We start from the raw sequence: 14,131 nt of genomic DNA on the forward strand, positions 1-14,131 counted from the left end.
CACGAAAACATGAGTGCAGAGGCAGTTTCACATTGATTTCAACACTGCGTCCCATAAAATACAGTTAAACGATGTCAGGAAAATTTGCCATTTACCTGGAGGAAGAAAAAAATATTCACAATGGGTAGTTAAGAGCTTTTTAACAAGAAAAGTCCTTTGGCTTTTAATCATAAGCTTAGATATGACAGAGGCTGCATCGTTGCTCGTTTGAAGGGTTAGAAATCAAAGGTTTCGCAGTCTGCAGCAATGGCCAATGAAACAAAAATGCTGTCAACGATGAAAAAAATCATTATTGATCTCAACAGTCCCCTACAAACAATTTTCCTGAATTGCTGTTTGATTTCAGTTTTTCAACTGAACTTGTTTATCTGCCCTATGTTTAAAATAGCTGCTTCTGTCAACTTCTTAATGTGAAACCTTTGACAGGCTTTCTTTACGTAGATGGTACATCAGGGTAAACTTTTGTGAAGTTGGGGTTGTGTACAAGTTCTACAGGTACAAATTTTGCACAGTACTGTATGCTACTTTTCAAATTTAAAAAACAGGCGTTGACTTTTATCCAAATGTTTCATTTATATTTTTTGATAAAACTATGCAAAGAGTCTTTTTTATAATTAACTTCAAATCAAACCCGGCACCTTCTTTTCTGTTGCTTTCTTTTTCCTTTCACGCGAAGAAAAATGGGGAAAGATTTGAAAAAGGAATTAAGCCAATCAGACAAAAAAACTATTGAAAAACACTTTTTGAATACAAGGAAAAAGGTAAATATGTTGTAAACTTTATCTGTCAGTAATAAATATAACCTACCGTATTTGAGATTAGAAAAAACTTCCTAGTTTTGATCTTTTTCATTTGGAACTTATTTTTACTATGGACAAATGTGCGACATTCAACAAACAATTGATGAACTTTAGGTCTCCGTGCCACCGGTCTCCTGCTGTACTGACCACTAAAATAAGTTTGAACATGGCATTACACTGATATGGTTTTAAGCATGATAACATGCATTTTGAAAAAGGTATGCTACTTTTCAACTTCAATTATGTTATATTGAAAGAAAATATCAAATGCTATCCCTTAACCTCCAGAAACATAAAATGTTTGTTTTACGATTTGATTTAGTTTACACTGAAAACTGATAAAACTGTTTCGAATTATTGTTTGTGTATTTGTCAGTTTTATTTCAACATCTCTGCCCTCTACCACATAATACAACAATATTTTCTAGTGGAGATTCCAATCAAATTACATAACAGTATTTGAGTGCAAACACGCGAAAGTGGCAGTAATTAATAAGATTAGTGTTGAGAGTTGGAACAGGGGGGTTTGAAATCTGATTTTACATTTAATCAGGCACCTCTCTCAACATAGCAATCACTGAGCATATTTAGTGGTATTCTATGCGGAATTAGCAAGGCCAGGTTTCTCATTGCTTTGACTCTCTGCGATTCCTTGAACAAATTGGATTTTGTTCATCAAGCAGTGTGGACAATCTTGTATCATCATGCTGCGATTAATCCCTGATGATTTCACAGTGAGGCGACTAGCAGTGCTCATCAGCTGGGCTTTGCCAGAAAGAGGCTGTCACGGCAAGCCAAATGATTTTTCAACATCGTGAGCAATGCACTCAGCAGCGCTGTGAGAGGGCTGTATCGTCTCGCTGCGGACATTCTCAAGTGATTTCATCGCGATGTGATAGAGTCTTATGAAGCATTTGGTTTACAGCTAACATATGGCTCATGTCGAGGCCTGCAATTATCCCAGTCCTGATCGCGCTGACGAAATTAGCCCTTGTACAATCAAAGTCACAGAGGAATTTCAAATCCAATAGATGCGTGTAATTCAGAGAGTCTGGCTGCAAGATACCCTGGCTTTTTGATGTTCATTATGAGAGGTCTTTTCATCACGTCTAGATTGAGTTTCAATAGATCGGGACATCTACAAGCTGAACGGTTAATTTAGATCTTTGTGCAGGCCCTGACCTGCCCTGATGCCGTTCTGAAGTTTGGTGGCAATTTCATTAGGGTCGTGTGCCGAGTGAAAGTGATGGGTGCAATATAATTGGTCAATTAGCAAAGGTCTTGGGGTTTGGCCACTATCATGTTTTATATGAGTTGATCAATGCCAAAGGTCATTGTTGTCATGTGATTTAACAACAAGGACAAGGACTTGTTAATTGAATAGTATGTTTATTGTAATGTCATTGTGCATTATAGTAATTATCGTAGTAATATTCTGAAGTGAATGAAATTGAAGTGAAAATGGTTCATTTTCATAATTTTGTCCAAAGCGATTGTCGTAGGATTTCACAGAATATATGTGTCATATTTACATCCTATCAAAGGATTTGTTGTTTTTGTTAGCTTACAATAAAGTATGTAAATAGCAAAACAACCTATTCATCAAAATTATGACTTCATGACACTTTTTATGGATAAATAACTTATTTTCGTTTTGACGACATTTCAGAGCTACTTCTTTCCCCTTCATCAGGTGAATATTGAGTAGGAGTATGGAGTGTATATATCTGTATGTGATTATATGTTAACACAAGGAGTAATGTACAAATATAACAATATAATGACAAAGCCAATGAGATAAACAAAAAATGTTTTCTCAAAATAGTTACTTTTTTCAATCATGTAAGTGATGCCGATTCCGAATGCAGAGATTTAAATAGAGAATTAAATTATGACACGAGTATTGATAGACAGATATAGTGTGATGGAACTTGTGGCTTAGGTGTGTGGGTGGGTGGGAGGGGATTTCTAATACTCCTTTGTAGAGATTTTGTTGAACTTTGATAATTTGGTAATTTTCTGTATAAAGTCAAATAAGAATGCTGTTTATTTTTTCATGGCCTGTTCTCGGTCGACGCATAACAAGATACAAAATGAACAGTTTGATTAATGCTTCAGAAGGGAAAGGGACAGAGAAATAATATTAATACATTGGATTCATTTGCAAAATTAATTGGGAATTATCCTAATTGAATGCCCATCCATTCATTCCGTGCGTTTAGGATTTCCGTTGTAATTTTGTCTATTTAGTGGCATCATTGATTATTACATAATTTCAAAATTGGAATGAAATAGAGATTGTCGTCACCTATATTTAAGATTAATAGAAGTAATTAATCAAATCTCAATCACTTGATAATGACTTCGAACATGAAATAAGTGGATTATTTAAATATGGAATTTTTTGTTTGATTTCACAGGTCTTTATCTGAGATGGAGTTATGAATCAGAATCAGACAGTGCAATATTGTAAGAAATAAATGCTTTGTTAGGAAATTTAGATGGAAAAGATTTTTTTTTGGGGGGGGGGTGTTGTTTTTGAAATGATAAGATTAAAGTAATTCAATTGTCTTTTTCTAGTTTAAATTATTTTCACGTTTTCCATAATTAATAATCTAAACTACCGACCTAAAACAAATATACACATAAAAATTGGATCTGACCAAAAAATTACAAACGTTACTATGGTGAAAACAGTCACTGAAACACTGCAAGCATAAGGTCCAAATAACAACTATGACCCCTGTATCAAATACATCACCATTGAATAACCCATGTCTTGTTCGTTTCACTAGCCACCATCAAACATGGGTGTATACCGGTACTTACTTTGCACGGAAGTTTATTAAAACACCAGTTCAAGATAGTAGATAAAACTTTCTGTGTTGTCTCACACTATTTTTGTGAGAATGGTAAATATGTTTGTGAAGATAGTTACTGAGTTGAGGATGCCTATTTCTGTTTTGTTAAACAATGTCTCGTCAGTATTATTTTATGAATATACACTTTATTAAAAAAAACAATTTTTGGTCTAAATTTTATTTATAAAAAGAAAAATTAGTGCTTAAAATCTTTAAAGAATAAGCTTACATTTCAAATATTTTATATTTAAGTAGCTTAAAGAATTTATGTAAGAAATACATTAATAATTATACACAAGTATCCGCCGTACAACCTAAGCTTCACGGTTTGTATTTAGAGATCACACTCACAAAGTCAATGAACATTTGAATTAGAAGGATTCAACACTAAAATGTTTCAAAACATGAATCAAAATCCACATTAGTTACCAGTGACATGTGAAAATCAGCCAAATAGACATGATCACATCAACGGCATGCAAATCTGTCCGATATCAATAACAGGAGGAATAAGTTGTGCCAATCAGTGCCCACCACCTCACTGCAATCAGGGGAGCTGGTCCACCTTATCAAGTGTGATGTGAAACATGAACATTGTCAAAATACACCGCAATCATCTCAATCACATCAAGTAAATTTTCTGTCAGAAAAGTCGAATTTCCAACACTGATGACCCACCTTAGTTGTTTCCTGTCAAGTGGCCGTGCCCCGTTGCCACGGTTACTATAATGTGAAGATGCCATATCATATTCCTACAAAAGCCTTTCTTAGGTTTTGTGAAAATTTATCATCTTTAGGTTAGCAATTACTAGGCCATAATTCATGACTGTGGGGTTGTCAATGACCCTTTATTATACAGCTTGAGGTTTGAGTTCATTTTCAAGGGTAATTATGTAAATTTTTCCAATATAAATTGCTAGTATTGATGATTATCGTATAATTGAGGGAATCACAGAGAGTCTTGTCTGCTGTCACCACAGGGTAGTATAGAAGTTGTGGCGAGAGGAGGAGAGGGGTGGGAATGGGGAGGGATGGTGGGAGGGGGAGGAAGGAGCAGGGTAGTGGTATTAATATTAATGAAACTTGTGTATGGTCATGCTATAGTGCGTTCAAAGTGTAGTCTGATTTACAAAAATACTCTTTTTTCCACTCGAGTCACTACGTTCTAGACCCATGCTATGTGTTGAATTAGAAATGGAAAGTGGCAACATGCCCGATAGGCCTAATGACAATTAGTGCTTGCTGATGTGTACAAAAACATATTGGTATACAGGGAGTTCTCGGGACCTGCCCACAGGCCCATAGTCACTCCAGATCTGCAGCAAATTTTAGTCAAATGTCCCAACTTGAAACCTAATTATTCTAGTTCATATCATTGAAGTTTTAACAAGTAGTATGGTTTTGTAGTAAGTATTGTTTTATGCTGCTTTTAGCAATATTCCAGCAAAATCATGGCGGGGACACCTGAATTTGGTTCACATATTTGTACCCATGTGGGGAATCAAACCCAGGTCTTTGGCATGACAGTGAACACTTTAACCACTAGCCTACCCCACCGCCCAATAGTTTTGTAGAGTGACTTGTATTTCACTTAAAACAGAACCAATAGAGAAGAGGAGGCTTTTATGCTTAGTTTTATGAGATTAGATTGAATGCAATGATGAGATACATATGTACTTCTAAACTTAAGAAAGTAGGACTTTTAAAAGGTTTTCCCAGTTTGCCTGCCAAGGACACTTAGTTTGAAATCCTTGGAAGTTCCCTGGTGTGTTTCCTGTGTGGGACACGAATCTCATAATTAATTTTGTATATCGTCTATATATTATAATCAATCACTGTTGTGTCTTTTTAATGCGTATATATGAAGCAATACGGTATGAAACGGGCCCACTCATTAACAAGCTATCTATGTCCTTGTATACAGAATGCAATTTCAAATTAACGTTCATGTCATACCGTATATCGCTGTGTATAAGGCGACCCCACGTATAAGACGACCCCCCTGTACACGCCTTCGAAATCAACCCAAAATCCTATACACCGTATAAGGCGACCGTATAAGGCGACCTGGAATGAAACACATCACAAGTGCGCGCAATGACGTAAGTGAAACTAATAACTTGTAATTACAGTCTGATCTACGATAATTGTTAATATATATTTTTGTACATATTTCTTCCATATATGAGTTTCCTATTATGATAACTTATCATTCACTGTTAAGATATACAGTTTCAGTGTAACCTATGGCAGTGTCCATCCAACGTCCGAACTATCTTACATCGTGTTGTAATTTGTCAATTTACTTCGTTGCAAAATTAATTATGTTTCTAAAGTGGGTTTGTGCCTACAGAGCAGGCTGATGATTGTCTCTGTGAGACAGATATCATCTGAATGAAAGATTAATACTTAATGTGCTGGTGACAGAGTTTATACAGCTGCAAGGTGCAGCCTGCGGACAGCTCATGTGTCAGGGGGGACACAATCTGGTAGCTACCAGTAGGTCAGGCATAGATTAATGTTATACTTGTCCAGAGGTGAGGTTATACTTGTCCATAGGTGAGGTTACATTTGTCCACAGATGGAGGGTATGAATGTCCACCGATGGAGATTATCCTTGTCCATTGGTGAGGTTATACTTGTCCACGATGGAGGTTATGCTTGTCTGCAGAAGGAGGTTATTCTTGTCCACAGATGGTGGTTATTCTTGTCCACAGATGGTGGTTATTCTTGTCCATAGGTGAGGTTATTCTTGTCCACGGATGGACATTATGCTTGTCTGCAGATGGAGGTCATTCTTGTCCACAGATGGTGGTTATTCTTGTCCATAGGTTAGGTTATACTTGTCCATAGGTGAGGTTATCCTTGTCTATAGGTGAGGTTATACTTGTCAACGGATGGACATTATGCTTGTCTGCAGATGGAGGTTATTCTTGTCCACAGTTGAGGTTATGCTTGTCCATTGGTGAGGTTATGCTTGTCCACAGATGGAGGTTATGCTTGTCCATAGGTGAGGTTATGCTTGTCCACAGATGGAGGTTTTTCTTGTCCATAGGTGTGGTTATGCTTGTCCACAGATGGAGGTTTTTCTTGTCGATAGGTGAGATTATTCTTGTCCACAGATTGAGGCTATGCTTGTCCATAGATGAAGTTCTACTTTTGGTTGTCCATAGTTAGAGAATACTATTTGTCAATTTGTGGTGGATATCCTTGTTCATAGATAAGGTTCTGTTTGTCCATAGTTACAGATTATACTTTTCTGTTGTTGGTGTTTATACCTTTCTACAGGTGTTAACCATGCATAGTAGGCTCTCCAATTGATAATATACAATTATTTTTGTTGTTAGAGGTTATTCTTGGTTACATATGCCCTTAGATAAACATATGCAGCCATTTACTTGTCCAAAAAATGGTGGTGATGCTTGTCCTAAGATGAAATTAAATTATATGTTCACTGAATGTTCACCTGATGTTGTCTCCAATATTCACCTGACGCTCACTCCTGTGTTGACCTGATGTTGCCAGATGCTGACTCCGATGTTCACCTGATGTTGACGCTAATGTTGACACTGATGTTCACTCTGATGTTGACTCTAATGTTCAGTCTGTATGCTTCTGTAATCACCAGTAATATTCAGTGGTCTTGCCATCGAAGTAAAAAGGTTTGGTTAGTTTTAATATTCCGCTGTAGCCAAACCCAAGATCTTAACAATTTTGGTATAGACATCTTACAATGTCACATTTACCATATTTTGCAATTAACATTTTCAATCCGTTTTGAAACCCATCTCCCATAACTGAACCAGAAATGTCACAGACCCGAGATTGAGCCCCCATGGGGACTCCACCCCAAAGCAATCCTACCTAATAAATTATTCCTTTTTATGCTCAGAATATTTTTTAGTGTTGCTAGCTTCAAAGAAAGTTTGGTGATTTTGTCACAGGATCAGTGTGCCAAATCTTGCCAAGGGCAGTAACTCCTCCGCAGGGGGTAAACTACACGTCTAGTGTCATATTAGATTAGCATATGTGTACTTGTTAATCACAGGGAACGTAGGATGGAGACAGTTCAGCTGGGAAAGTACTCAACAACACCTCCTGTTACTGGGATCACTCACCAACAAGATGTCCAGAGTGTTGCCCCTGATGCGTGTCTTTTATTCCTTGACCCAGTCTCCCTGAATCGGTTAATGTTTTTGTGAGTTGGGTTCAACATGGCTCTCTGAGCTTCTCCACCATGTCACGGCATTGCTGCTTGATGTGGGAGGAAAGCACAAAGCGATGGCTGTCTTAACATGTTTACCACTTTGGTGAAACCCACAAGCATGTATATAGTGCAGACAACCTGGACACAATCAGTTTGTATCTGTATTTTGGTGACTCCTGATTTCACTCAGGTCAACACCTCTGTTTAATAAATTCCCAATTCATAAGTACGTACAAAGCATACATACCTTGAAGTTTGACATCTAGATGTTGATGGTGCAAATATCAACCACAGAAGGGCGAGGCAATTAGCTAAAGCGATGGTTTATCCCTGTGGAAATTCCGCGTTAGAGAAGGTCCAACCCATGCTTCTTGTAATCGGGTGGTCAGACTTGCTGACTCGGTTGATTGCACGTCTTCAGTGTCAAATGTTGTTAATAAAATCAACCGCAATATCAACTACTGGATTGTGTGGTCCAGACTCGATTATTTAACCACCACCACATATCTGGAATAATACTGAGCGTCGCATTAAACAACAAACAAACATTTCGACATAATGTCTTATAACTTAGTCTGGATTTGCAAGGGATGATTGAATAAGGATTTTCAGGATGATCAAATCAGGATTTTCAGGATAATTGAATCAGGATTTTCAGGATGATTGAATCAGGATTTTCAGGATGATTGTAATGGCTGTTTGTATAAATGTAGATGTTCCTCATAGTTGTTTGGTTGTTTGTTGTTTAATACCACACTCAGGAATATTCCAGCTATATGACAGTAAGCTGTAAATAATCAAGTCTGGACCAGACTATCCAGTGACTGATAGTGTAAACAACAATCGATGTCATCGGGGAACGATGACACACCATCAACCAAGTGACCGAACTGGACAACTCAATCCTTTTGGTCGTCTCACACGACCAGCATAGGTAGTTGGAGACCCGGAATACCCAAGGGGTTGTTCCATATAGGGATCGTCTGGTAGTCAGAACTAGGAGTAACTTGGACCTGAGACTGGTGTTTCTTGAAACCAATTTGAACTAGGGCTTGTCTGAAAAAAATAACAACAGTCTTTTTATGTTTTTTTTGGAATATGAAGACCATCGTTATTTGTTTTGCGTAAGGTGGTGGCTGAATTGACTACAACAACCACCACCCTCCAACCGTGGCAGGATACGAGAGTAATTGATGTTCTGTTAGCTGAGGCCCCAAACTATGTCAAAACCCTGCATTTGTCACTAAATGGGCAGATTTATTAGCTGTGTCTATCTTATAACTGTCATTGTTTTTGAGAGGCCACAAAGCAACAAGTTATTTGTCGTCAATGTGCGACAGTTTAGAGACCACGGAAACAGCAATAGCGAGATTGATGCACGAATAAGGCTTCTCACATTCACTTGATCTTGTATTCAGGTCAAGATTAGCATGATCTCATTAAATGAAACTGTAGTAACACCTGATTATTCAAGATGGAGCAATCTGTATAGAAAAACACAGGTTTTTGTATTGAGTCAGCGAACAAAGGATTTCGATTGAGTGGCGCTATAGTTTCAAGATTTGCTGCAACTGGGCTCGGGTTTTTAGCGCTTCTCATTCAGAGTACTGAGATGACGTTTAAATGAAAAAATGACATGATTGATTGAAAACTTCCCTGCTGAAGCTGGTGACATGGATTGGGTTTATCAACAGTGTTGGTTTGGGTACCTGCGGTGTAAATTTATCATCAGGGACTTCGCCCTAAAGAAACTAGCAGGATTTAGTATTTTATGATTGTTGAATAATGAGATGGTCCTTAGCTGAAGTTAAAGAAAATGTTGTCTTTTTGGCTCGGGAATTAAATTTGAATTTACATTTTGGATTTTAGATTAAGTAAAATATTTTGCTTTTATTCCTTAAGCTTGGAAAGCTTTGCAAATCATGACTTTGAGTTTTTAAATGTCAATTCAAGGTTTCACCCACATTTTATCTTTCCTTGATTCTGATATATCCGATTAATATTTCAGTGTAAAAATACTAGCAATAAAAGCCTTTAATTTGTAGAATTATTAGCATATGAATGTTTTACTACATTGTATATGGACATGATGGATACATCTATGTACCTCAAGGTGCTTTATTGATATCATCTGTGTACCACAAGGTGCTTCAGTGATATCATGTACAGTAAACTATGTTTGTAACAAACATGCTTATAATGAATTGATGGATATAATTTTTTTTCTGTCCCGGCCATTTGCTGTATATATGCCGAAAAGCAGTTATAACAAACTACTGTTATAACGAACGAGAATAAGAGCGCCAATTGAGTTCGTTATAACCATAGTTTAGTATATGTACCACAAGTTGCTTTATTGATATCATCTATGTACCACAAGGTACTGTATTGATTTCATCTATGTATCACAAGGTGCTTTATTGATATCATCTATGTACCACAAGTTGCTTTATTGATATCATCTCTGTACCACAAGGTGCTTTATTGATATCACCTGTGTACCTCGAGGTGCTTTATTGATATCACCTGTGTACCTTGAGGTGCTTTATTGATATCATCTCTGTACCACAAGTTGCTTTATTGATATCATCTATGTACCACAAGGTGCTTTATTGATTTCATCTCTGTACCTCGAGGTGCTTTATTGATTTCATCTCTGTACCTCGAGGTGCTTTATTGATATCATCTATGTACCACAAGGTGCTTTATTGATATCATCTATGTACCTCGAGGTGCTTTATTGATTTCATCTCTGTACCTCGAGGTGCTTTATTGATATCATCTATGTACCACAAGGTGCTTTATTGATTTCATCTCTGTATCACAAGGTGCTTTATTGATATCATCTATGTACCACAAGGTGCTTTATTGATTTCATCTCTGTATCACAAGGTGCTTTATTGATATCATCTATGTACCACAAGGTGCTTTATTGATTTCATCTATGTACCAGAATGTGCTTTATTGATATCATCTATGTACCTCGAGGTGCTTTATTGATTTCATCTCTGTACCTCGAGGTGCTTTATTGATATCATCTATGTACCACAAGGTGCTTTATTGATATCATCTATGTACCTCGAGGTGCTTTATTGATTTCATCTCTGTACCTCGAGGTGCTTTATTGATATCATCTATGTACCACAAGGTGCTTTATTGATTTCATCTCTGTATCACAAGGTGCTTTATTGATATCATCTATGTACCACAAGGTGCTTTATTGATTTCATCTCTGTATCACAAGGTGCTTTATTGATATCATCTATGTACCACAAGGTGCTTTATTGATTTCATCTATGTACCAGAATGTGCTTTATTGATATCATCTATGTACCTCAAGTTGCTTTATTGATATCATCTATGTACCACAAGGTGCTTTATTGATATCATCTCTGTACTTCAAGGTGCTTTATTGATATCATCTGTGTACCAGAATGTGCTTTATTGATATCATCTATGTACCACAAGGTGCTTTATTGATATCATCTGTGTACTTCAAGGTGCTTTATTGATATCATCTGTGTACCAGAATGTGCTTTATTGATATCATCTATGTACCACAAGGTGCTTTATTGATATCATCTATGTACCTCAAGGTGCTTTATTGATATCATCTATGTACCACAAGGTGCTTTATTGATATCATCTATGTACCAGAATGTGCTTTATTGATATCATCTATGTACCACAAGGTGCTTTATTGATATCATCTATGTACTTCAAGGTGCTTTATTGATATCATCTGTGTACCAGAATGTGCTTTATTGATATCATCTATGTACCACAAGGTGCTTTATTGATATCATCTATGTACCTCGAGGTGCTTTATTGATATCATCTGTGGACCACAAGGTGCTTTATTGATATCATCTGTGTACCTCAATGTGCTTTATTGATATCATCTATGTACCTCGAGGTGCTTTATTGATATCATCTATGTACCTCAAGGTGCTTTATTGATATCATCTATGTACCAGAATGTGCTTTATTGATATCATCTATGTACCACAAGGTGCTTTATTGATATCATCTATGTACTTCAAGGTGCTTTATTGATATCATCTATGTACCTCGAGGTGCTTTATTGATATCATCTGTTGACCTCAAGGTGCTTTATTGATATCATCTATGTACCTCGAGGTGCTTTATTGATATCATCTGTGGACCACAAGGTGCTTTATTGATATCATCTGTGTACCTCAATGTGCTTTATTGATATCATCTATGTACCTCGAGGTGCTTTATTGATATCATCTATGTACCTCGAGGTGCTTTATTGATATCATCTGTGGACCACAAGGTGCTTTATTGATATCATCTATGTACCTCGAGGTGCTTTATTGATATCATCTGTGGACCACAAGGTGCTTTATTGATATCATCTATGTACCAGAATGTGCTTTATTGATATCATCTATGTACCACAAGGTGCTTTATTGATATCATCTATGTACTTCAAGGTGCTTTATTGATATCATCTATGTACCTCGAGGTGCTTTATTGATATCATCTATGTACCACAAGGTGCTTTATTGATATCATCTGTGTACCTCGAGGTGCTTTATTGATATCATCTATGTACCTCGAGGTGCTTTATTGATATCATCTGTGGACCACAAGGTGCTTTATTGATATCATCTGTGTACCTCAATGTGCTTTATTGATATCATCTATGTACCTCAATGTGCTTTATTGATATCATCTATGTACCTCGAGGTGCTTTATTGATATCATCTATGTACCACAAGGTGCTTTATTGATATCATCTATGTACCTCAAGGTGCTTTATTGATATCATCTCTACTTTATGTACCTAACAGAACATGTGTTCACCTATTCATGTACACCAGTGAGAGTCAGGTTTGCAGCTCATGGTATGAAATAGTAAATTTGTATTGAAATGGTAAATTATGTAGACATGATGTGGTAAATTATACACGATATAGTTCATGATAGTACCATATTTTCTTGAGTATAGTGCACACCCAGTATAATGCACATCCCCCTCAAGGGGATTAAGTATTTTCAAAATTACAGTGTAATTACAAAATGACATTGCATACTCAAGTACGGATTTGTTGACATGGTATTTCCGTCGTTACATGCTCACGGTAGTATCTTTGTGTTGGGAGAAAAAACATCAAAAATCATAATGGTGTGTATAATGCACACACCCTTCTACACAGCTGTTGTGTTTTGGGAAAAAGTGTGCGCTATACTCAAAACAATAAAAAATGGTAAGACATACATTTGTATGATAATGTCCGTCAGTTCATTGTATCTTGAAAGTACACGGTCTACCTTTCTTCCAGGTATGGAAATGAAGGCAGAGTTTTACAGAGACCTGTATCTCGAGCGCTATCACCATAGAGACGGTGCCCCACCCACATACCAGCGCCGTGGGTCGCTGCAGTTGTGGCAGTTCCTGGTGGCGCTGCTGGACGACCCGTCAAACTCCACCTTCATCGCCTGGACAGGGCGGGGACTGGAGTTTAAACTCATCGAACCAGAAGAGGTGGGTACTCCAACTGCCTGTAAACTTTCAATACACAATTTTGAATATACAGAATTCATTTCCCGAATTTGTCTTGGACAGTCATGATGACAGGTCATTGTTCGCAGAGAAACAAGTCTGGAAAATAAACATGACACTAGAGTACTAGATAATCAGTCATTGTTTTGTCAGCCAGTCAGAGGGAGCTTCATTATCTTGAACACTTTTAGTGGTTATCCCCAGATATGACTGTAGTATTACCAGAGACCATATAATAGATTATTATATGGTTTCTGGTATTACCAACATAAATTGTAGAAACAATAACAGTTTCAATATTTAACAGTGGTAAAGAAAACACGACCTCACCCCTAGGCAAGCATTCTTATTTCTCCTGTCTTTTTTTTCTTCAAAATCCAAACATGACCACTCCCACATAGAAATGGTTTCACTTTTGTGGTGGATGGCGGTGGCGGGTTCTACCGGTAGGGGAGGACATGCTTGCCCTTTTCGTGAACGCCTGGTGTCATCACTGTGATTTTCAGTGATCCATGCATATAATTTTCACCTCTATTTTGCCTTTTATGCCTAATGGACTGTTTTGGAGAGACATTGACATTTTATGTTTTAAAAATCTGTTTGACTAAAGGCAAAAGTGTAATTGTTTGTTCCCTCCTTAATTTTTTCCCAACATGCAAATATTCTTGAAAAAGTCGTGCTACATGGAAATAAGTGACCTCCATGAAGTGACAGTACATATGTCCAGGGC

The 14,131-nt window shown here is 37.1% G+C and overlaps 1 protein-coding gene across 3 annotated transcripts in view; it reads left to right on the forward strand.

Annotated features, from left to right (window-relative positions):
• Positions 1–14,131, forward strand: part of LOC124135858 (ETS translocation variant 1-like) — an 86,140-nt gene that overhangs the window by 66,305 nt on the left and 5,704 nt on the right. For all 3 annotated transcript variants that reach the window (XM_046501490.2, XM_046501491.2, XM_048382439.1), the window contains one exon: positions 13,181–13,383. In XM_046501490.2, coding sequence (XP_046357446.1) covers positions 13,181–13,383 — 203 coding nt within the window. The remainder of the gene's footprint in view (positions 1–13,180; positions 13,384–14,131) is intronic.

This window comes from Haliotis rufescens, unplaced genomic scaffold (genome assembly GCF_023055435.1).
Source record: "Haliotis rufescens isolate VD_foot unplaced genomic scaffold, xgHalRufe1.0.p SCAF_4, whole genome shotgun sequence".
NCBI lineage: Eukaryota > Metazoa > Mollusca > Gastropoda > Lepetellida > Haliotidae > Haliotis > Haliotis rufescens.